Source organism: Cavia porcellus, unplaced genomic scaffold (assembly GCF_034190915.1).
Source record: "Cavia porcellus strain 051 isolate PalLab524CR breed Dunkin Hartley unplaced genomic scaffold, mCavPor4.1 scaffold_1, whole genome shotgun sequence".
Classification (NCBI taxonomy): Eukaryota; Metazoa; Chordata; class Mammalia; order Rodentia; family Caviidae; genus Cavia; species Cavia porcellus.
Window position 1 is genome coordinate 32,984,625 of NW_026947484.1, and position 23,797 is coordinate 33,008,421.

General features: G+C 37.6%; 1 protein-coding gene across 2 annotated transcripts in view; it reads right to left on the reverse strand.

Annotated features, from left to right (window-relative positions):
• Slc25a21 (solute carrier family 25 member 21) overlaps positions 1-23,797 on the reverse strand; it is a 464,613-nt gene that overhangs the window by 48,466 nt on the left and 392,350 nt on the right. For both annotated transcript variants that reach the window (XM_063230688.1, NM_001278766.1), the window contains one exon: positions 653-719. In XM_063230688.1, coding sequence (XP_063086758.1) covers positions 653-719 — 67 coding nt within the window. The remainder of the gene's footprint in view (positions 1-652; positions 720-23,797) is intronic.

Here is a 23,797-nt window from a genome sequence, read left to right on the forward strand (position 1 = left end):
AAAGCGTGCAGATGTAGTTCTTCCATCTGTGGAAGTTCTGGCCCATTTCCCTGTTCCTTTGCAGATACTGAACCAGCAAGGAATACATAAACCTTCATAGTTATGTGGATAAAGAAATGGAAATCAGGATAGTGGAAATAATAATCCTGTATGCACTAGGATTTAACAGAGATTTTTAACAGAGGCGACTAGGGCAAAATAAAGTTCACAAGCCAGATAAATATGCTATACAATAATCACATAGAAAGACGTTTAGGGTATTTCACAGTTTAGGAAGGGAGATTTTTCTCCCTCTCCTCTTTAACAATTTTTGTTCCAAAGGAAAATTTCTGAATTGTCTTGAGAAAAAGGTCCAAACTATTTTGTGGCTTCTGTGACTTGATTACATGAATTTCATTCACCACTGTTCTTTTGTATAATTTCCTCATTAAAAGGGATTAGTTTTACCTGAAAAAAATCTATAAGCCAATATGCATATTTACCAAATCCTGAATACAATAAAAATTATGTTGTAATTTTTGCATTACAAATTCTAGTGTTTTATGTTTAGGCCACCTTAGTGTCTTCTTGTTTACTTGCGGGAATGGTATTTTACTGCTAATGCTATCACTGCACCATGTTTTCCCTCAGTGAGAAGGCGTGCAGTCCTTACCTTTACTGCTCTTTTGGGGGTTTCTGCTAAGATGGGTGGCAGAATTCCCTTGTAAAAGCCAAACAATCTGTTGGAGAAATGAAAAAGTTTATGTAAGTACAGGAGTTGGAAAACAGGTAATTCTGCATTTATATATGGACAGAACAAACTAATCCTAAAGTTTTCCCAATTATCCAGTATACCACAAGGATCAAGTCATTTTCCTTTAATCCTAAAGATACAAACTCTTTGTTTATTAGCACGATATTTAGAAGGGGAATAAATGATACTGAAACTAGGATCTCTTTGGTAACTTGCTACATATAAACATAACATAGATGAAGTTGGGCTTTTTGAGGCTGACAAGGTGATGAAATCTAATGTGGTAACTCTTGCTTTTCTGATACAGAGCTTCTTTCAGTGAGGGTAGCAAAGGACTTTTCTTAAAGTTTCTAAATAGCTCCTGGAAGGGGATTCCCTCTGGGTTTCTTGTCCTACATTCTCTTATTTATGTATACTATGATATAAAATCATTAAATATATTAAGTATATGAACTTCATAATGATACAGAAGAGAATCAAACCATCCTGTGATATGAATTTATTCTTTCCACTATTTTTGACTTACTGGATCACGTTAGTATTATGATAGGAAGTAAAGCACATATGTGATTTGAAGAGTTACAGGAATTCATGAATTGCGGAACCCACACCATTTTTAACTACTGATGCCTGACATTCTCACATCAACACTTATTTCCTCCAGATACTTAGAAAATGTATAGCCTTTCTATTATTTAAATTTCATTATAAATGAACAACTATTTAATTTTCATCATGAAAATGACTAAGCATAGGTTTGGTCTTTCCAAAAGGTAAATATGCTCTTCTTGAATAGAAGTTCTGTATCTATATTAAAAGGGGTTATTAGTTATGCTCTTTCTGTGCTGATCTTTTCCCATCTGGAAGATTCTGCATGGTTATTTGTGGGAGGAGATAAGAAGGAACATTAAGTAAAAGTTTTACAACACAGCACTCAGATTAACAGAGGGACTTGAATTCCTATATGACAGAGAAAAGTTATAGGAAGAATAGTGGCTTAGCCTGGAGAAAGACCTTAAGGAAAAACATGATGTACATGAACTTGAAAGGCAAGGATTAAATACCATATTAGAACTTTCTGTTTCCAGGTAGAACTGGGACCAAAAGGTAGAAGTAATGAGGAAGGACAGATTATTTTTTGGCCAGTTGGAGTGAAATGGAAGTAGAGCTTCAGTAGACTTCTCTAAAGATAGAATGGTCTCTCCTGAAAAGTGGTAAGTTCTGGTTTGGTAAATAATCAACAGCCTGGATAATCACATAGCAGAGACTAGATGGATGAATGCAGTAAAAGATAAGCTGGGTGGCCCTCAAGGTCTGTTTTACTCCTCAGACTCCATCATTCTAAGAAAAAGAACTAGAAAATATACCTACACGAGCACCTTTCTGAAGGGAAAACCTCTGCCTTACTTCAGTTTTTTCTTTTTCAAGTATTGTACAGCTTCTCTGGAAAAGGACTAATGTCTTCTAAGTAAAACAGAAGGACTTCATTTTAAAATGATGGGAGAAAATATTAAAAAGAGGTGTAAGGCAGGAAAAAAGAGAGCAGCAGCTGGAAGAAGCATAAGGATTTAATCCAAAAAAAGCTGGGAGGTCCAGAGCCCTCTGCATCACGTTGGCGATGCTTCACTGCTGTGCCCTCGTCCCTCCCTCTGCTTGCTCCTTTCATGGGCAGCACCAAGCCCATCTAGAACTTTCTAACAGTAAGTGAGCATTCTTAGCTGGGAATTCTCAGGAACCACAGCGGGCTTCGCTGCAAAAGGAAAGCCAGAACCATCTATTTCTTTGCATTGTCTTCCCAGTATATCCACGCAGTAAGCATCTAGGGAAAGTCAGGCCAGGACCACTTCTGCAGAGGATGCCACACCCAGTGTTTTTCAACCACTGGAACCAACATATTAGCACAATATGACACAGATTGTAGGCTCGGGTGGACTGGGCACCTTATCCAAACAGATCCAAATGGTATTGAACTTCTTTGCTCCCGTTCATCTACTCCTGCTAGGCCTCTCAGAGCTTTTCTCCACAAGTGTGGCGCTGGACCTGGGAAGGCCAGTCTTGTCCTGTATAGTTAACTGGGATATCATAGTAGAATATCAATGACAGTCATGCTTTCCTTCATTTTCAGAAAGTCAAGCTGCAGTGACAAGAGAAGGGAGTCACTACGTAGGGAGACATAGTAAAAAGAAAAAAGAGAGTTTCAGTGCTGTGAAAATTAAATAGTTGTTCATTTATAATGAAATTGAAATAATAAAAAGGCTATACATTGTCTAAGTATCTGGAGGAAATAAGTGTTGATGTGAGAATGTCAGGCATCAGTAGTTAAAACTGGTGTGGGTTCCGCAATTCATGAATTCCTGTAACTCTTCAAATCACGTATGTGCTTTACTTCCTATCATAAGTCAGGAAGTCTTTAAGCTTAATTACCTCTGAACTCTTCAAATATTGGTATTTACTGCTGCTGAGATATCTGGAAATATTTCCAAAATATTCTAGTTTACTTAAATAAGAGTTGGATCGCAACACAGAGACCTAGATTCATAAATAAACTTATAGTCCTAAAGTGGTTATTGTAGGATTCTTATGCCATGTCCTCTCACAGGAGGATTTTTCTTAGTTAATTAAGAGTTACATACAAATACGGCTGACAGAATGTAAGCGAGGATTCAAGCTGGTGAGCCATTTCTCTGAAATGAGATAATTACTGAAATTTTTCCCATTGCAAAACATGGATATACAAATTTTAAAAACAAAAAAGGAATTATAAATATTTTATGAGAAATAGGTTTTTCTTTTTTCTTCTTTCTTTTACTTTTCCTCCTCCTCCTCCCTCTTCTTTTCTGCTAAAGAATAGATTCCTATATTTACATGCAAAGATCATTCTGACTTCATGTGATTTTAGCATGTACAGACACCATACAGCTTTCCAGGACAATAATCAAGGAAGTGATCACTATATTAATATGCTTCCTCCTGGTTCATGGGAAGTGGATTGTTACCTTCAGCTGCCTCACTGGATGAATGGACAGAAGAATTCTGTGTTTATAGATAGTAAGGGCATCTCTCTGATTTTAAATGTTGACTTGCATCAAGCCAATAGGAAAAAAATCTTTGGAGGCACAGGATTTTTTATAAAATTGTAGTATGAATTACATGGCTGACCTCATATTTTGTTATTCAGATTTGTTATTTCTGAAAGGTGTGAGTTTGATTTTAAACTATCATGTATATGGCTACTTATGGGTTTTTATTAACATTATAATAAGTAAAAATAGTCAACTTTGCTGAATGATTTCTGTGTATTAGTTGCTATAAGAATAAATATATGTGGTATATACACATATTAAGTAATGTTATTCAAACTTTACAGCAAGTATTTGAAGTAGGTACAAGGTGAAAGAAAAACACAGCAAATGTTTAAATAAAAATGTATTATAGTGAAGTTATATTGCCATTTGTCTCCCTCAAAATGCTCCCCTTCACTTGGAATACCTTTATTCTATCATTCTTGCCACTTTCTGAAGCAGTTTGTGAAGTCCTTTATAGTGAGGGCTTTCTGTGGCACTGTTACAGCTGCTCCAATGTTCTGAATTGACTCAAAGTCAATGACTTTTGTAGTCATTTTGACTTTTGGGAAGATCTAGATGTCACATGGTGCTATATTCAGAGAGTAAGGTGGATAAAGACACACTATAATCTTTACTAGCCTGCCTTTCTGTTGTATGGCACTTGGAAGTGGCGTTCACTAAACTTTTTATCACAATTCATAAAGACACTCATGAAAGACGACTTCCAGAACTGGTTTAGAAAATGGCAAGAACTATGGAATAAATGTGTTGAAAGCAAGGTTGAGGTAACTAATGGCAATGTGTCATTTACTACAAATAAATTTAATTTAAATATTTAATTTAAATAAGTTTAATTTAAATATTGTGTATTTTGATCATATCTTGTATGACTATTTTCTTCATTTTACAGATGAGGCCTACTGTCATATCATTGCCAAATGGGTTCCAATGACTCAATTAAGTTCCTTTGCCATCTTGCGGTCTATGTCCTTGACCACTAGACTAGATTACACAGAAGTTTTTCTTGAATTAAAGCTGGGATCAAACTCAGGATGAAACAAATAGTAGGCAAGCACCTTATCACAGAGATACACACCCATTATGAAATAAAATAAAAACTTTGGAAAGCTATTACAAATCACAAAGGTATGCAATAATACTTTCTCATTTCTTATTTTAGGAAGAAGCAGAAAACACATTTAAAACCCAAGTGCCTACTTCCATTTCCATTCAATTCTGCTATAAAGTAATACAAAAATGTAAAACATTCTCTGCATAACTGATAGCAATAGACTAAGATGAATAAGGTCATTTTTGTGAAAGTTTTTGGATTAATGACCCAATATTTTCTAGTTGTATAAGAATAAGAAAAAAACCCATGCTCTAGGATAAATTTTTCTCCTTTAAGATACATTTTTGTTTATAAAAAGCATACCAGGGTAGCTCTGTCAATATGAAGACAAGAATAATTAATACTTGAATAATATAATGAAGCACAGAAATATTAATATTAAAACTAAAGCTATTATACCTAAAAAGTCAGTGAGGAGCACTGTTAGCTACTGAACCAATAGATCCATCACCCATGCCCCCTTTTCTCTCATGGTTCAGATGTTCACCATCTCCTTGCCTGAGGACAAGAACTTCTGTCATCTATGGGAGAAGCCAGTCATGTTAATCCCACTTTTTGTTTGTGAGTGGGTTAGGAACAGGCATTTAACACAAATAAGCACACTGGACCAGGCAACACATATATTAGAAGTCATGGAATTCCAATATAAAGAAAAAATGACTCTCTTTTCTTTGCCAGGTCAATATCCATGAGATGCCTGTGCACCACTATCAAGGGACACAAGATGCAAAGGACCCAAACATCAATGACATGATATGGCTGCTGAATTAACCCACCCGACATCCTACCCCCAGATTTCTGGTGAAGTGACATCAAAAGTAAACCATTGGCTTGCTTTAATTTTGTCTGTTGTTAACTTGCAGCTTGTAACATAAGCACCTCATTTCTGAAAAAGTCTCAAATTATAATTCTAAAACTATAATCCTATTGAAGATAATTGTAACTGTGAGGTAAAGCATTTAGAAGGAGATTGGGAGAAACACTAAAAAGTCAGTTTAGGTTGTTTCTCAGGAATCCAAGCACACATTAAAGCCCTACCACACTGATATGACAACCTGAGAGAGCCCCAAAACACAGATGGAACATGGGGCAAACGTGAGGATGGGGTACCAAAGTCATCAGATCACCACGATCCTGATGAGAGCTGTTGTTCACCAGCCTGGTTAGAGACAGAGTACAGTACTATAGTATTGGCTCACATTTGTTTTTAATTGTATAATCAAAACAGGCCTTGTAGTACTCATGTCTATCTATAAAATGAAGATCAAAAACTGAACTGCACATGGTCTTCTCAAAGACACAGCTCACACATAACTTACTTTAAATACAGGATTGTGCCAAACCCTACAAAATAATTTTACCTCTTATTTCTCCCCATCTTCATTTTCAAAGTGTAAAGCTATTTAACATATGGGTAGCTACAAAGATCATGGGACAACCAGGGAAAATATGTCAATTGCATGAAAGCAAGCAAGTAAACATGGTCTTTCCTGAGGTCCAGCCAGTACCTGGTCTTGGTGAGTAGTGTTCAGCTAGTCAAATCCTTGAAGATGCCTTGCTGATTACAGAGTCCATTATAGTCTATCCTGCCTGAAGGTCTAACTTTTAGTCACCAAGAGATCAATCAGACAGACCATTTATTTATCATTTACTTGATAACACCTTTCATCCATTTTGATGACTGGAAAAACGCTACTTAAATAATAGTTACTGAAATTTAAAGATTTTGTTGTAAGCAGTGGACAGACAGCAGAGGGTTTAATGTTCTCAAACTCAGAGTCAAGTAAAGAAACTTAAAAAATCAGTGGAAAAATCAAATGTCCATTCTGTCTTTCTTTTTTGTTTGAGTCACTCCCTTGTTGGTTTTGCTGTTATTTTTCTAAGTTAATTCATAGAAAATGCTTGTCTAGAAATCATTAGTATTGCAGAGTTGGGCCACTATAGGAACAGCTTAGGAAAGTTTCTAAATCACTAGGCTAAACGTGCTAGGAACAACAATATGGGATTTTTTTTTTTTTTTTTTTTTTTTTTTTGTACTGTAGTTCCCAATGAGAAAAGAAAACATCACAGCTTCTTTACAATTGACCTCTGGAGAGAATCAACTGTTATCTTGTCAAAAAGGTTATAATAAAATTTAACTGATAAATTAATGATAACATGGGTAGTAGACAAGAAACTAGTGAACAAAATACATTCCCTCCTAAGAGAGGCAAAGGTCAATGCAGAAATGTGCTGTCTGTGGAAACTCAGGCTGTCACTGGTGGCCAGAGAGAAAGTGTTTTGGGACCCAAATGGCTGAGATTCACAAGTCAATTGAGTAACCATTCAATGGGTAAGCCAGGATAATGATGTATATTATCTGAAGCTGAAATTGTCAATTACAGAAGTGATTTCCAAGCTAAAAAGCCACTTTCCAAGTCACCTACGACACATATGCAGCATGAGAAGGATGCTTTCACCTGAATCCTACTTCTCTGCCAAAAACCTGGCATTCAGTAAGTGTCCAGAACAGCAATAATACTCACCACTGGAGCATGAAATAGGAACGACAGGGAAAGTGACACCAGATCCCCAGTTAGGGAAATTGGAAAGCATTAACACGTCTGTATGCCTAACAGAGCACAATTACTACATTTTATTTTGTTTCAACAGTCAGGACCTAAATGAACATCACCATTCAGTTCTGTTCTGGGCAACAATCCAAGCTCATCTTTGGTACAGTTGATTTTGAAGCCTTACAGTCAATCACATCTTCACAATTTGTTCTTCTTTCAGGCTTCAGGCATCATCCTGATTTCCATTTCTTGTTTGGAAGCGTTGAGTCATCTCTTCTGGCAACATGACCAATTCAAATCAGTCATTTTCTCCAAATTATATTGAAATAAGGAACTTGCTATTTGCTGTTTTCATTCTCCTTCTTTCATTCACATTTTCCCTTCAAGGATTTCCTAATACAAAGCTGACTGAAGTCATACAATATCTTCTTTATTCTGCGGCTGTCAAATCCAAGTTTCTTACCCATTAAAACAATGAGGGCCACCCTTGGCCCTGGGTCACCAGTGCACTGCTTCCATTACTGGGTGGGTTATGCATCCTAGGGCAGAATTCTGGCCTGACACTACACCTTAGGGCATTATTCTGACATAATTTGCACTCCACAAGTTTTAGCAATTCACAGAATCCAAATGAAAGAGTGGGGTTTCATGGCTCTGTTATTTGAATTATGTAGAATCTGCAAACTATGGTTCACAAAATTGCATTTTGGAATCATTTGAATTTAGTCAAAAAACCAGGGAAAAACTGCGTATCTATCAAGAGGGGGAAATTTTTTGAAAAAGAGAAAGATAGATTCTTCTTTTAAAAGCAGTGAATGAATTTCAAGGAAGTGATATATAATACAAGTTTTAGCTGGCATTCTAATATAAAACTAACAAAAGTTTTCCCTTCTTAACTTATATCAGGTCTTTAGGCACAAACAATATAGTTTTTATTATTCATTACTGACAATTAAAAGCATTAAGTTTCTGCATAAGATCCTTGAATATATTTGTTATTCCAAACCATACCACTTTCATTAGTATGCCATATAGAGGAATTCTTCAACATTTTCCCAAACACACATTTTAAATTGATTCTTTCGTATGATTTCACCACAATTAAACTTTGTTGATATGTCTAAAATAAACTACAACTTTGGTTTTCTAAGATTAAAAAAATGACTTTTGCTGTCACTATCATTTAGGAGGTAGATCTATGGCTCTATTCCCTGGAAAGCTGGCAGGGAGCTTGACAATGCTTCAGCTCAGCCCAAGGAAGCATTAGCATGATATAAGAAGCACAGCCCTAGTGGAAAAGGCTAAAGAAAGTAAAAGCAAAAATGACATTTGAGAAGCAACCAAAGTGGTAAATAATGGTAACATTAACTGCCCATTAATCTGTGACTTCTTGTAAGTATTTAATAAGCAATAATTTTCAGTGACAGTGGATTATTTTCCTCACTAAGATGAATACATTTGCACTGGGAAGTGAGAATCATGTAAAGGCAGCCTTTCATTGGATGACATCTATGAGAAAAATGTCTTTTAATAAACAAAAGAATGGGGGGGGCAGGGGTATAGTTCAGTGACATAGTGCTTGCCTAGCAAGTGCAAAGTCCTGAGTTTGATTTCTGATACACATACACACACACACACACACACACACACACACACACACACACACATACACACACACACACAAACAAACAAAAACAAAAACAACAATGACAGCAACTCTAGTTTGAGGCTGGAACTGAAAGCCAGGAAAGATAATCTGATCACAGAGTTTAAAAGCTCTTCACTAGATAGCTCCCAGTCAGCTTTGGATTAAACGAGTCCCATAGAAGAAATTCTTTGCTCCATTCTGAGAACTCTCAGTTTCTCAGTGCATCCCCCTTTTCAACCCTTTTTTCACAGTAATGAATGCTGACTTTACTGTTCTTTTGTATCATTAAAATTTTTTTAGCTATAAGATGAGTAAGTTTCATTTTAGCAGATTTGTACATGGACATAATATACTTTTTCACTGCTCCATCCTCTGTATTATTCAGCTTTCCCAGTGTCTGAGATACAAAGAGGTTTTATTTGGCTCACAGTTTCAGGGAAGTCAGTCCATGGTCAGCTTGCTCTCAAACAGGAACTTCACAGTAGAAGGTGATACCAAGAGTGAAAATACTTAGTTTACAGCAATAAGGAAGCAGAGAGCAGGAAGAGTCAGAGAAAAAGGTGACAGTGAAGATAAGGACCCAAATATCATGACTTCCATGATCCACCCAGACAAACCCAGAAGTGCACTTTACTAATCTTGTTGAGCCAATCAAGTTACATTTAACACCTTAACTGTTGAGCCAATCAAGTTACACTTAACACCTTAACTGTTACACTTCCTTCTCCTGCCTCCTCTTTTTTTTTAATTTTAAAGAGAATAAAACAATAAAATCAATCAAAACAAAACAGTATAAGAGATACAGGACTTCAAAACATTACAAAATCAACAATAGTTACCATAATGACTTTTGATGTCTTCAAAATAGCTGCAGATAACTTCAGATATAGTAAAAATCAAACAGAACAAATTAGAATAGAAACAATAAAAACAAAACAATGAATGCAATAAAGGACTTAAAAACAAGCCAATAGTAAATCCAAAATTGGTACCATAATATACCTTGCTATTTTTGAAATAGCTGTTCCTGCCATCAAATTTGACATAATCAAACAAAAGATAATAAAACCCAACCCAACAAAACATGAAAATAATATAGGACTTCCAAAACAAGACCATAGTGAATCAACAATGGCTGCAACCCTCAGAAGGAGATCCCCCTAGATGTCACACTGTGTACCACTGTCCTCTGAACCTGTGATCCAACAGCTGGCCCTAGACCTGCAATGTTAGTGAAACACCAAAGCACCACAGGCATCCAAGTGCATTTCACCCCCATAGCTATCATCACAGCCTGAGTTTCTCTGGATGTGCCAGCCGCTTATAGTGTGTGTGTCTGTGGGGGCGGGGGGGGGATTGGTACTTCTTGTTTGCCAGCCCTTACATAGGAAGGGGACGGGGTCTGGCTGTTCCAGTCTGGCAGTGACCCACGCATGGTGCTGGTTCCCAGACAGAGCTTGCGTGCTGGTATGGCTCTATTCTCTCTACCTCCAGTCCTGTCCCTTCTTCAATAGTCCACTTTCTACTTTCATGTCTTCTTTCTCTCCCTGTTTTAGATTTCACATATAAAGTGCCATCAACGACTACAGTGAATGTTTAAATTTTTAAAAGTACCACACTGTCATGAATTTCCATCAAAATATTCCCCCTCACTTCAAATGCACTTGTCCCATACTCTTGACACTTTCAGAAGCAGCTTCCAGAAATCTTCTTTCATACTTGTAGTTGCAATTGCACTGTTGTGGTTCTCTCAATGTCCTGAATAAATTAAAAGCATTTACATGTCATAGTCATTTTGATTTTGAAGAAGAACAGAAGTCGTGTGGGGCCACGTCCCATGAATAAGGCAGAGGAAGACACATCGTGATGTTTTGTTTGACAGAGATTGCCATAAATGTTGCTGCAGAGAGGGACAAGATGATGAGATAATGTGTTTGAATAAAGGGTAAATATTTTGAGGGGGATTAATGGCAATATGTCTTTTACTATAATAAATTTTTTAATTTAAACATTCATCATAGTTTACTTTTGAAATTTTTTTCTAGTACATGCTTGCAATATATAATGAATACACTCATCATGGGAAGTTAGTGCATGTATATAGCCATCTTAATCCTTTTTGGTCACACCTTGTATGAGAGAGGAGCATATGACATTTGTCTTTCTGAGTCTAGCACATTTTTCTTAGCTTGATGATTTTTAGATCCATCTGGTTTCCTACTGATGACATGATTTTATTCTTCTTCATAACTAAATAATGCACCATTGTGCTTTTATGTACAATTTTTCTAAATCCATTCATCTGTTGGCAGGCACCTAAGATGGTTACAATTTAGGTATTGTGACTTAACCAATCCCTTTTTACTTATAGCCTCTGTTTCAAACTTCTGTCCTTCTGATTCATGAAGTAACTTCCATTAACTGATGCACTCATTCTTTTGGCATCTTTTGTGCCAAGTGCTAGGCTAAAACCTTCTGGGGTCATATGTTGATACAATAGTCATACTGTCCCAAGTCAACTGCAACTTTAATTTTCTCCAAGAAAATTGCCGCGACAGATCTGGAAAATAGTTATATTCAGATAACATTATATTAAACATCCATAGACATGTACACAAGTGTGTACAAGTATATAATCTATACATATTCATACATATCCACATACAGCTATGACTCAATATCTATAGTAATAATTCAAATAATGTTTATACTGAAAACTGAATAGAGTTCGTATTACCTACACAAGTCTCATTTTTAACTCACGTTATAATCTTGACTAAGGTAAAATGGCCATTCCTGATCTTTATCACCTCTCTGGCAGTTAACTTCAATTCAAAGCTCCTTATCAATAAAGGCAATATGAATGGGGTTCTGGAGCAACAGCCTGTGGCTTTGAATTTGGGTCAACCATTGTTAGCAGTTTACTCAGGATGAGAAATTCATGGTAGAAAAGGTAAGGAAAGTGAAGTGGTTGTAAGTTGCCCTATTTAATACCTAAATGTAGACACAGGGCTATCTATATTGGACCGCAGCAAGGCAGAAAGTCCCAGAATTGAGAGATGTCCTCACAAATGGAATTTTACCAAAGCACATGACTCATTGGCAAAGGAATACTCGGTAAATTCCTAAAATCAAGTAGTACATGTTAAATCCAAGGATGCTAAGATCGTTGAACTGTCTACTTCCAAAGCATAAGTGTACCAAGTCTTTGTGTCCACTCACCAATTATTATAGTCTGTTTCAAAGTTAATTTCTGGGAGTGCCCCCTGGTGGTATCGGGGCTAAATGCAACCCTAGAATTGTCCTGCCACTACCCAGACAACAAAAGGTTGGACTAGCGCAGTGCTAGAAAACCTACGTTATGCATGCCACAGTCAGCTGTTCGTATTATTGAAAGCTCTGAAAGGTTCATCACTGGACCAGGACAGTCTGTAGGTTACACATTATAGTCTGATTTAGTAGACTTTGAATTCATTAATAGGGAAAATATTGTAACATCTTGAACTAATTGGGACCTAGGGAAATGTTAGAAAAAAAATAATCATGTGAAATGCTTTACAATCATTATATCATTCCATTTTATATGAAATAGATACTACTATGTCTGCTCTATAGAAAACGAAAAGAAAACTCAGAAAAGGCAAGCAGGAATTCTCCTGGCCAAATAGCTACTAAACAGTGGCAGTGGAGTAAGAATACAGATATGCTGGACTCTGGAACCTCGCTCTTGAACACGGTGTTTTGGCTTCTCTGGGAAACTTTGTTCTGCTTCCTCGATCTAGTGCTCATTCCTTTAACATGTCTCTGTTTTTGGCTGCAGGCCTCTGCTTATGCTCTGGTTCATTTCTGGAAGGACTCAAATGCTGGTTTTTGAATACAGGAATAGCCATGCCAGGATTTGTAGCTCCCTTTGTCACTCACAATTCCCTAAACTAATTTTCATCTTCATTTTTATTTTATTTTTCTTAATAGCCCAATGAATGTTTTATGTTTAGTGTTCCCTTAAAGTATAAGAAATTTTTTTAAAAAAGGTAAAATGAAAACGTTTTGAGCCAATGAATGTACTTGCTTTTAGACAATGAATTAACTATCTAAACAGACAAGCAGTAGAAGTACTTACATGTAAGTAGAAGTACTTGGGTAAAAAGGCACAATGATTTTAAATCATTTATTCAAAGAGCTAAAAACAATATGAGAAAAATCTATGTCCTCATCCCACCCAATCAAGTTTCTTTTTATGTAATATGGAGATATTAACTCTTTATTTTTAAAAGAAACATATCAATTTATTGTCTTTCAAGACATTTTTCTGATTATAAAGTAATATACACTTAAGGTAGAAAATCAAATAGAAAAAAATAAAAACACATGAAATTTTACCATCACCTATAACATTGCATATTATTTTTCTAGTGTCTTTTCTATGCAAATACTTTTATTTTCCCCAAACTGATTTTTATAAGTGCCTGATTTTTAATTTAACTAGTTAAAACATAAGCTACTTGGTTTCTGGGATTTCTAGATTGAATAAATCAAAGCCAAAATGAACTTCCAGATGTACAATCTTCCCAGATTGCTTTGATGAAGTTCTTCCATTGTAGCATGCTACTATCAATGAAAACTTTAAAAGTTTATTATTTCTCCATCTATAATTCTATGTCCTAGAACTCCACTAGTTGGACAAATTCAGTAGAATTTGAAATACTCAAAAAAAAAACCAAAAAAACCAAAGGCTTAGTTTCTGAACTTATCTATCTCCCTTTGTGGGTTCATCTGGTTCTAAGACCGTAGATATAGTGTGCAGATGCTGAATGATCTCCAGTTCATCTGGTCACTAACATCTGTGCTTGGACATCTAAGAGATATTGTATGATTAACACATTCACAGTGAACTATAGATTCTCCCTCAACATGCTTGTTCCTCCCCCAGTACTGTCCAGATCAGTTAACGGAAACTCCACCTTTCTAGTAATTCAGGCCAGAACTGAACTTGAATTCTTTTGTCATTTCTACTATCTTGACTGGATCTCACTTGAATCAGTACAATAGTCTCATTTATCTGTCTTCTACATTCAAAGCAATTCCACAATGACCCTTATTAAAATAAAAAGTGAATCATCACTACTCTGCTTTCAATCTCCCGATGTCTTCCTGTCTCCCCGGAGGAAACCCAGAGTCCTTGAAGAGGTCTGAGGACCCTTTTCTCATCCTACTGCATTCTACCTCTTCTCCATCTCCTATCTCTCTTTCTGTGGTCCATTTCCTGTCAGTCCCCTGGCCTTCTCCTGTGCCTTGGACCAGGCACACCCCACTCTACTGCCTTTACATGTGCTGTGTCTTGCCTGGGTCCTCTCCCTTCTGTGTCCCCATGACTCACCGCTCATCTTCTTCACGTCTACACAGATGTTCTCTTTTCAGTGAGGCTCAATCCCACCTCTCTGTTACTGAAAAAGTACATGAAAGTACGTCCTTTTCTCCTCCCTGCTGTATTTCTCTTTATAGAACTTATTCCTTCAAGCATTTTCCCTGTTTATCAGCTTAAATTATTTATTCTCTGTGGGTTCCACTGAGAAGTCAGTTACACAAGGACAGGGCAGGACTTTTTGTCTGTGCTATTTATTGATTCATCCCCAGAGCCAAACGTAGCACTGGATAGAAAACAGATACTCAGTATTTGTGGAATAGGAGGATAAATGCATTATGTTCCTACAAACTCTGGTTGATGGTATTTTGAAGTCATTTTAAATTATTTCTCTTTCACTTTCCTACCAAATATCCGTTCTTTCTGGTTTCTTTGATGGCTTCTAACTTTCCAAAGGTGGTTACTAATGAGGAAAATAAATTTTGGGTATTCAATCTGAAAATGTTGAATAAACTTAAAGAAATGGCAAGCAAATCAGGCATTTCTTCACGTAGGTCATTAGCCCTTATCAGCAACCAAGCCATGGTATCAAAGGTCATTACTGCTCTCAATTCCCACCACCCACCATCCTTTTTCCATGCCAATAGAACCTAGTCATAGTATCTACACGTGTGAGGTCACATGCTCAGGAACCAGGAACTCTCTCCACTCTGGAATGCTAGGTTTATTACTTAATCTTATTGTCCTGGCCAGTAATCATATGAAACATGAATATGAAATTTATTCCTTGCCAACAAAACTTCAGATCTTTGTGAAAGGCTTTTCATTCTTTCTGAAAATAGGATTTTGGCACTTTACTTACCTCCAGAGATTCTGATTTGGTAGGAGGTGATTCTGAGTGAAGCTTTGGAAATTTTGAACCTGATCCCTAACTCTGATGCAAAAAGGGCAGGAATTACATATTGAAAAACAGAAATAAAAGTGTCCTTACTCAGTTACCTCTGTAACAAGCAAGCCAAAAGACTTGGGTCTTTGTCAGGTAATTCTTTCAGGAACTTCTTGAGAGCATCTTCAGTTTCCGCTGTGGTTGGTCTAGAATAACCTCACCTTTGTGGGTGGCGCCGCAAAGACTCGATTGGTGATGTTCTCTGTCCTTCACACAGCCATCACTGGATTCTGGATCAGATATCCTAATGGCCACCATCACATGTCACCCCATACACACACACACACACACACACACACACACACACACACACACTCCACTCCACCCGGGCTGAGGATGTGCTTTGTTGCTTTGAGGGCTACTTTGTGTTCCTTTTTAAAATATATTAAAAAAAAAAATAAAGAGGCAGGTGATAAACAGATTAACACCTTGCTTACCCCTTCTCAAAAGAGATTAATACTACATTCCATCAATGTCTATTAAGAGCTAGCAGAAATCTTGGTTGGCATAAAGCTTGCTTTCTCTCCTTCAGTACTAGAACAAATTCAAATGAGAATACTTCCACTCTGCTAACACTCATGCATTTTGCAGAACAGGTAAAACAGGAAGCGGCCTCTGCTGTAAAGCGAGCAGGACTACTCCTAGAGCTGTATAAGCCAAAGAATGCAGGAAAATCCTTCCTTATTCTTTATAGAGTGAACCCATAAAGAGGTCAGGCTTCTCTGGCATGCTGCAGGTGATTGATATATAGAGAACCAAAAGGCACAGGGCATCTGGCAAGAGATTTAGTTTCTAAATTGATTACTTAGTTAAAGAAAAAAGACTGAATTACCCACTAATCTTGATGTTTATACTTCCCACCAAAGCCACTGTCTGGGGAGCTTTCATCCCAATGACTTCCACATTTCTCATACACAGTCTGTATGTTTTCAGGACCATTCATTTATTTACCAGCAGGTATTTATTGAACACATACTACTATCTGTGCGGTACAAATGAGCAGCAGTATGTGTAATATGATCACTGAAATAACACACAGAATTCAATTTTTCTCAATTATCAAGTCCAAAGGGTGGAGAGAACCATTCACAACATTTTATTAAGCTGGGTAGTTTATTTCTGAGTTGGGAAAGGTATAACCACATTTTTCTCTTATTTTCCAAGGAACACAGAGTAGAGAAGGTGAAAATTTAACTATTATTTCAGGCAAAAAAAGTATCTGAAGATTAAGAGTCCACATTTGGAATTTGCATTTTTCTCTCAGTAAACTCATTCATTAACTTATTCAATAAATAGTTGAGTATCGGGGCTGGGGATTTAGCTCAGCGGCATAAGCACCTGCCTTGCAAGCAGGCAGTCGTGAGTTCGATCCCCGGTACTGGTAAAAAAAAAAAAAAAAAAAGTTGAGTATCTACTTTGTGTCACCCAGGACTCCCTTGATCAGGTCTAGAATGCAAACCAGTCAGACACATTCCTCATGCTCACAGAGCTTACCTCCTGTTGGGTAAGCCAGACAGTGCAAACTCACAAATAAATTAATAAGTTGATGCTAGAACAGTGTCGATAATCCTTAGGGGGAATACAAAGCAGAACCACAGTGAAAAGACAACTAATAAAAAAACAAACAAAAATCTAGAGAAACACAAACCTAGATGGACTAGGTCAATCTCTTCATGGGATCAGTAAACATGTGAAGCCATCCGCCAGCGTAATATAGCACACTGTTTTACAATAAATGTCTTTTTGTAAGTACAGGAAAATACTCCAAAATAATGATAAAATATAGTATTGGAAAAATGTAAGTCAGTAACAGTCATTTATTTTCATTATCAAGTAGTACCTACCATACATGGTTCTTCATGCTGTACTTTAATACCACTTAGTAGCTTTGTTTGTATGAGCATCAGCACAACAACGTAACTATTCCACTGCTCTATGACTTCATAATGACTACAGTGTCACTAGGATATTTTTCAGTTTCATTATAATCTGATGATTCTATTAGTATAAATGTGGTCTATTGTTGTTGGTCAAAATATCATTAATGTGTTGCATCTGTATTTGTATGACTGTGTTTATAACAGCATTATTTGTAATAGCCAAAAGGTGAAAACAAGCAAATAATAAAATGTAGTTTATTTCCACAATGAGGTCTTGGTCATCATAAAGAAGAAATGTGATTCTGTCACAAGCAATAACATGAAGCAACTCTGAAGACATTATGTGAAATAAAATAAATCAGACCCAAAGTGACAAAAATTGTGATTTCATTTATATGAGGTACTGAGAATAATGAAACCTAGAGAGAGGAAGTAGTGTGGATATTGTTAGGGGTTTGGTAAGAGGAAAAACAGAGTTTCAGTTTGGGAAGATGAAAAAGTTCTAGAGCTAGATGATCTTAATGGTTACATACCCCGGCCACTGAAGTATACAGTCAAGAATGGTTAAACTGGTAAATTTTATGTATTTTTTAAAATGATACCCGGATGTAAAGAATATAAAGAGGTAAACCATAAGGGTAAGTGGTTTCCATAGGAGATAAAAAGAGGCTACTGATTCTGACTGAGTCTCTAGGAAGTATCTCACTGAGAAAATACCTGCTAAGCAAGAGGGTTTGTATTTAGAAGAATTATAATCAACTGGAAGCAGTGGAGAAATTTTAAAATGAGCTCTAGGAATAAATGACTAATCAAGAGAATTTCAGGTGGAAGTTTATAAACTTTTATTTTTTTTTCATACAAAGAGGATGAAGACACATTGATTTTCAGTAGTAACTTGGATATTCTAAAATTTGGTTTAAAAATATTTTATATTCTGTAGCTTCATCCTTTTCTCTAAAGGGAACTGCATGCACAGTGGTACTGTAAAGACACTGAAAATCTAAAACCAAACCATTTGGGAAGACACACAATAAGCAAAACTAATAATATTAAACATAGAATTATAGAACCACAGCACTCTGGACTAGGAAGGACCCATTATCTCCTCTGAGCTTCATTTATTTTTATGGTGCTCCTCTAGCTGCCATTGGCTTCTGATAAGGTGCCTCTAGATGCCAGAGTATCAGACATTCAGTGTGACCATCCAACCCTGGGAAGCTCTCCCACTGGACAGAGAGGGCCTTCTACATTAAAGCCAGGTTCACTTTCAGATGGCTTTTGTTTGATTCTACCACCAGGCTTGTTTTATGTGTCTGGCTACAGAAATCTGATCAAATATTCTTGCACTTCTGGGAGAGTATTTTTAGATGAGATTAGCATTTAGATCAGTGGGTTGAATAAAATAGGTGCCTCTCCATAATGTGTGTGTGCCTCACCCAACCAATTGAAGGCTTAATGGAACAAAAGGCTGGTCTTCTTCATATAAAACATAGTTCTTCAGCCTGATGTCCTTTGAACTGGATTGTTAGCTCGTTCTGTTCTACAGAAGGTTCTGGGCTTTGGACTGCAAGCTTGCTGCTTGCGGAGCTTCCCCTTCCTTTAGGCTGTGTTAGAAGAAAGATAAAAATGTGCAGTACATTAAAGAAGGCAAAGAAACTAAAATTGGGTGAGAATTGGTTAATGTACATAATCTTATTTTATCCTTATTTACAGATTTGGAAACAAAGATTCTTGGAGCCTAAGCAACTTACCCACATCCGCACAGTTAAGAAGTAATTGAGATGGAATTGAAGCCCAGACCTCTCTGATCCTGAAGCCTATAGTCTGTCTCCTGGGCCACACCATATGGTGGGCATTTGAGAGTTTCCAGAATAATGTACGGTGACAGCATGTAAAAACAAGAGGAAGATAGTGCCCAAAAGAGGGAAAAGAAAAAAAAAAGGATAGTGGAAGTAAACATTAAATGTAATAGGCAAAGTATTAATATATACTTTTCCAGAATTAAAGAATGTCCATATACATATTTTTATCATCAATAGTAGGACACATGGCAAAGGAAGAATTGCTACTTTCTTAAAGAAAGTTAAGGTATGACCAAATGGAATTTTTATTATTGTGCATTAATTATATAAAACAATGGGTTTCATTGTGGCATTCTCATACATTCATGTGACATTTTAAAACAGTGTATATCTTCTGTCCCTCTCTTTATCTCCCTTCAGCCTCTCTCTGATTTTCTTCCTCTTCTCAATGGCCTTTTTTTCTAGTTTCATATCACTTTATTTTTTAATCAAAATACCACATAGGAGAGAAAACCAGATGATACTTTTTGGAGTCTGGTTTCTTTCACTTAATGATCTCCAGAATCATCTCTATGTTTCTGTAAAAGTCTTCCTTATGACTGAGTAGTACTCTGTTGTGTAGACATACCACATTTTTTTATTCATCCATTGACAGGAACCTATGCTGATTCCATAAAGTGGCTATTGTGAATTGTGCAGCAATAAAGAAAGTGGATTTTTAAAAGCCCTCCAGGGCCAGGTATTTAGCTCAGCAGCACAAGTGCCTGTTTGACAAGCATGAGGTCCTGAGTTCAATCCCCGGTACCTCCCTCCCCCCGAAAAAAACCTCAAGAAACAAAAACCTTCGAAACACAATTATGGCTTCAAAATTTGTATTTGTGGTGACAAAGTAAGTGCCAGGTAAATAGTCTAGGAAAATACAAAATTAAAATAAAAATCATATAAACTTCTGTTACAATTCTAAAATGAAAAGAAAAAGGGAAACAAAATTGAGAATCCCATTTAGTCTAAATCTTTGAAAAACTGTGGTCCAAATAACTCCCTCATTTTTATCCAATAATAATGAATTAGGATAATGGCTAATTTGCTGACTATACTTCAGAAAAGCCTGACACCAAACATCATAGGCACAGAGGGTCCTCTGTTCGTTGAAAAAAGTGAGTTGTGACACTGAGAATTCAGTCACTGAAAGTACATTCAGAAACTGAGCACTCTGCATATGGACTATTTCCATGAACCATCCCCGCGTGCACAGAAGGATCGCCCTCCCTCCTCTCCCTCCCTCCTCCTCTCACCGTTTAGCTTTCCCCCTCCATCTGTCAGCGCCCTGAGGTGTAGCCCTTGAACTCTATGTGACCTTACTCCCTTGGGGCTTGACCACACATCCAGGCTGCGGAGCCACCAGCCTCTGTATCCAGGGAAGGTCTCAGGGCTCCCTTTCTCCCCCTGGAGGCCAAGACTGTCTATGTAACAAGCCAGACATTTTTACCAGGAAGGCACTGGAGAGCTTGCAATGCAGGATTGAAAGTGAATTTCCTGCAGGGCCCGGCCAAGCACTTCCAAACGCTCAGCCAGATGTTTCTCTATATGGTCCTGGCAGCATGGCTTGAGAAAGAGCCAGAATCTGGCCTGATTTCTACACTGAAGAGCTTGATGAATGCTGGGGTGGTGCCATCCCATAATAAAGGAGGTGCTCCCTCCGATCAGCGATCGGTGCACCATTCCTATTTGCCTTGGAAATCTTCCAAAGGGAAGGGGGACTTTACTAAAAGTGGGTGTGGCCATCCAATCCAGCCAGAGCCCGGGTTGAGAAGGGAGGGTGAGAGGGAAGGTGGACAGAGAAGAAAGGTTCTGAGTGATTGTGAGCCGGTGCCAGATGGAGCAGGAAGACGGTGCTCTTCAGCCTCCCTCCACACATGTGGGGCCACCAGGGGATTGCCTGGCTATGTGCACTGCTTCACATCTGTCAGCTAAATCAAAGATGCATAATTGAAGATGCAAAGCGAGAAACATTACGTGGTTCACAAGGCTCCCCAGAGCCTTTGGGGTCTGTAATCCAGTGAGGAGATTTTAATGAGACTTGAGTCCAGCATTCTCATCTCTGAGAGAGTCTCTCACTCCAGCTGTGCTCACGGATGCAGAAAACTGCTTTTCTGATTTCTACAAAATGTGGGCAGTCTTCCTGATTGGTCACTGCCTTCCCATTTCTCTTGGCACCCTTTGGCTTTTTTCCCAGAGAAATGCTTCTTTTTGAGACTTGGGCAGGCAGCGTAAGGAAAGCTCAAAAGATGATGTGTTTGAGACATTAAGATAAGTGAATCAAGGAAGGACGTGCTGGATAAAACCACTAACCTAGTACATTTTCTTAGAACCAACTTTAAACATTTCCAAATGCCCAATCACGAAAGCAGTATGTATCAAAGATAAAGATTCAAGCAGTGCATAAAGATCAGAAGTGTGAAGCAGAAGTGCAAATGGGACTCTTTATTCAGGCTCCAGTACAGTGCTTCTCAAACATTCTATGATCACAGAATATTTTTTCTTATTTCCAATCATCATGGTCCAATATTTTTATAAAACAATAAAAATAAATTGCTAGAATAATTACAAAAGAAATTCAAAGACATTAAAGTAAAAATTCGTTTTTTTGAAAATTCCAAGTTCAACAGATCACAAGCTTGGATGCTGTGGCAATGTTAAATGGCTAAACATTTCCAAGCACTCTCAATTTCTGCATTTATTGTAGGCTACACTTTTACCACTCATTGTATCCCGTACATTAAAAAAAATTCTGTACATATAAAACAGATGAACACAGAGTTACTTCTAAAAAACAAACTTGCCTTTTTTACCTAGTAGAGTTGACAATTTTCAAAAAGATCTGCTTCATTTTTTGGAAGGTGTTTCTGTCATAGGAAAGTAGGTACCACTTTTTAGCAGCTAGTCTATGTATTTATGGAGATGCAGGTGGTTTCTAGGTTTTTGCTTGGAGTCAAAATTTGATGACATGATCAAATAAACTGGAGATCACTCAATATACTTTTTTGGGGCAGTCCTAGGCACAGAATTTGGGACCGTGAGTATTACTGGCAAGTGCTCTACCACTGAGCTACACCTGTCGCTCTTATATACCTTTTCATGCTGAAGTTACACTAATGCACATTAGAAATTTTGGAAAAAAGCATATGGCAGCCACTCAGTAAACCTTAGCTCTTAGCTCAGGGGTTCCAACTTCACCAGAGATCCTAAATGAAGGGGAAATTCAGTGGATAACAAATTTCAGCTTAATGTCCAATTCTCACACCCTTCTCCCTCTCTTTTCCTAAAGCAATGAATTTGGGGCTTTACATGATTCCTGTGTGAGTTTTAACATGACTGCTAGGGCTTTCGGTATCCCATCGTAGAGCAATTCATTTTGTGTTGGTAAACCACACTCCCTGGAAGGCAGGTCTAGTCAGGATGAACCCTAGCACCTGGGCCTGGCACTCGTGCTCTGGACACGGCACTACCCAGAAGATAGAAGGGTGCTTAGATTTCAGATGTTCCCAGTGCAGTCAATTATGTCAGGTCTCTGGGCACATATGGAGATACAGGAAAGGATTTAGTGCTCAAGGCAAAACTGCTTAAGCAGAAAGACAAATTTTTCTTTCTTTATGGTTAGGCAGGTCAAAAAGAAAACTAAACTCTAGATTTGCACCATGAAGTTCATTGGCTTGGGCTTGGTTAGTACAGATGAGGGAAAAACAGCAATAATTCCCACCTGTATTTTCAACTGAGAATAGAAATAATACCTAAAGTCTAGTAAGGGACTAAAAATTTCTTATGTGGGAATGAGATGCCTACTAACAATCAGCAAGGAACTGTAATTCTCTGGTTTTGTTAACACTTCAAGTTTGAAGGGACATCCCTCATTTGAAGCACCTGGGTTAATGATCAAGTTTGGGTCACACCAAGGAGGAATGAATTTCTCCAAGGGTGAGTTTAGCTTCACTTCTGGAGCGTGCATCCTCCATGGCACAGGAAACACAACAGGAGTTTAGGCAAGCAGCCTAGAGATGTGTAGGGACTTTATCATTACTCTCTCACTCAAATTGGGCTTTGTGATGGCATCCTGGGTCCCAGAATTGCCTCCTCTTGGGGAGGACTCCAGCTCAGCATTCCTCAGTAACCTGCCAAGCCCTGCTGCACAGCTCCTGCAGGATTTTTCTCTAAACCCTGCAAAGAGCCTTTTGAGTGCAAACCTGCCCCAGCAGGCCTGCCTTACACATCACTTCAGAAATGTTTTCTTTTTCTTCTGAATGTGCTCTTTTGAGTGGATACCCTTCCCACTCTCAGTCTCTTTTGTGTGGAGGTAAAGTTGCCATCTGAATCTGGCAAAAGCAATCTTAAATGTGTACCTAGTTTCCTACACACACACACACACACACACACACACACACACACACCCACACACACACCTGGGAGGCCTTCTCTTGTAAATATCTTTAATTCAGTGATCTTACATGGGATATTTTGCTCTACTGACAGAAATGCCTGTTCTTGTCTTCAATTTCCCAATCTCACAAACCATTCAGTGGACAGGCTCTAAGTGTTTTGTGTTACTGAAACAACTCTTGGTTACAAGGAAGCTCTGGGCCTCATATTCTTTCAAGGCTGTTTGATCTGAAGTAATCT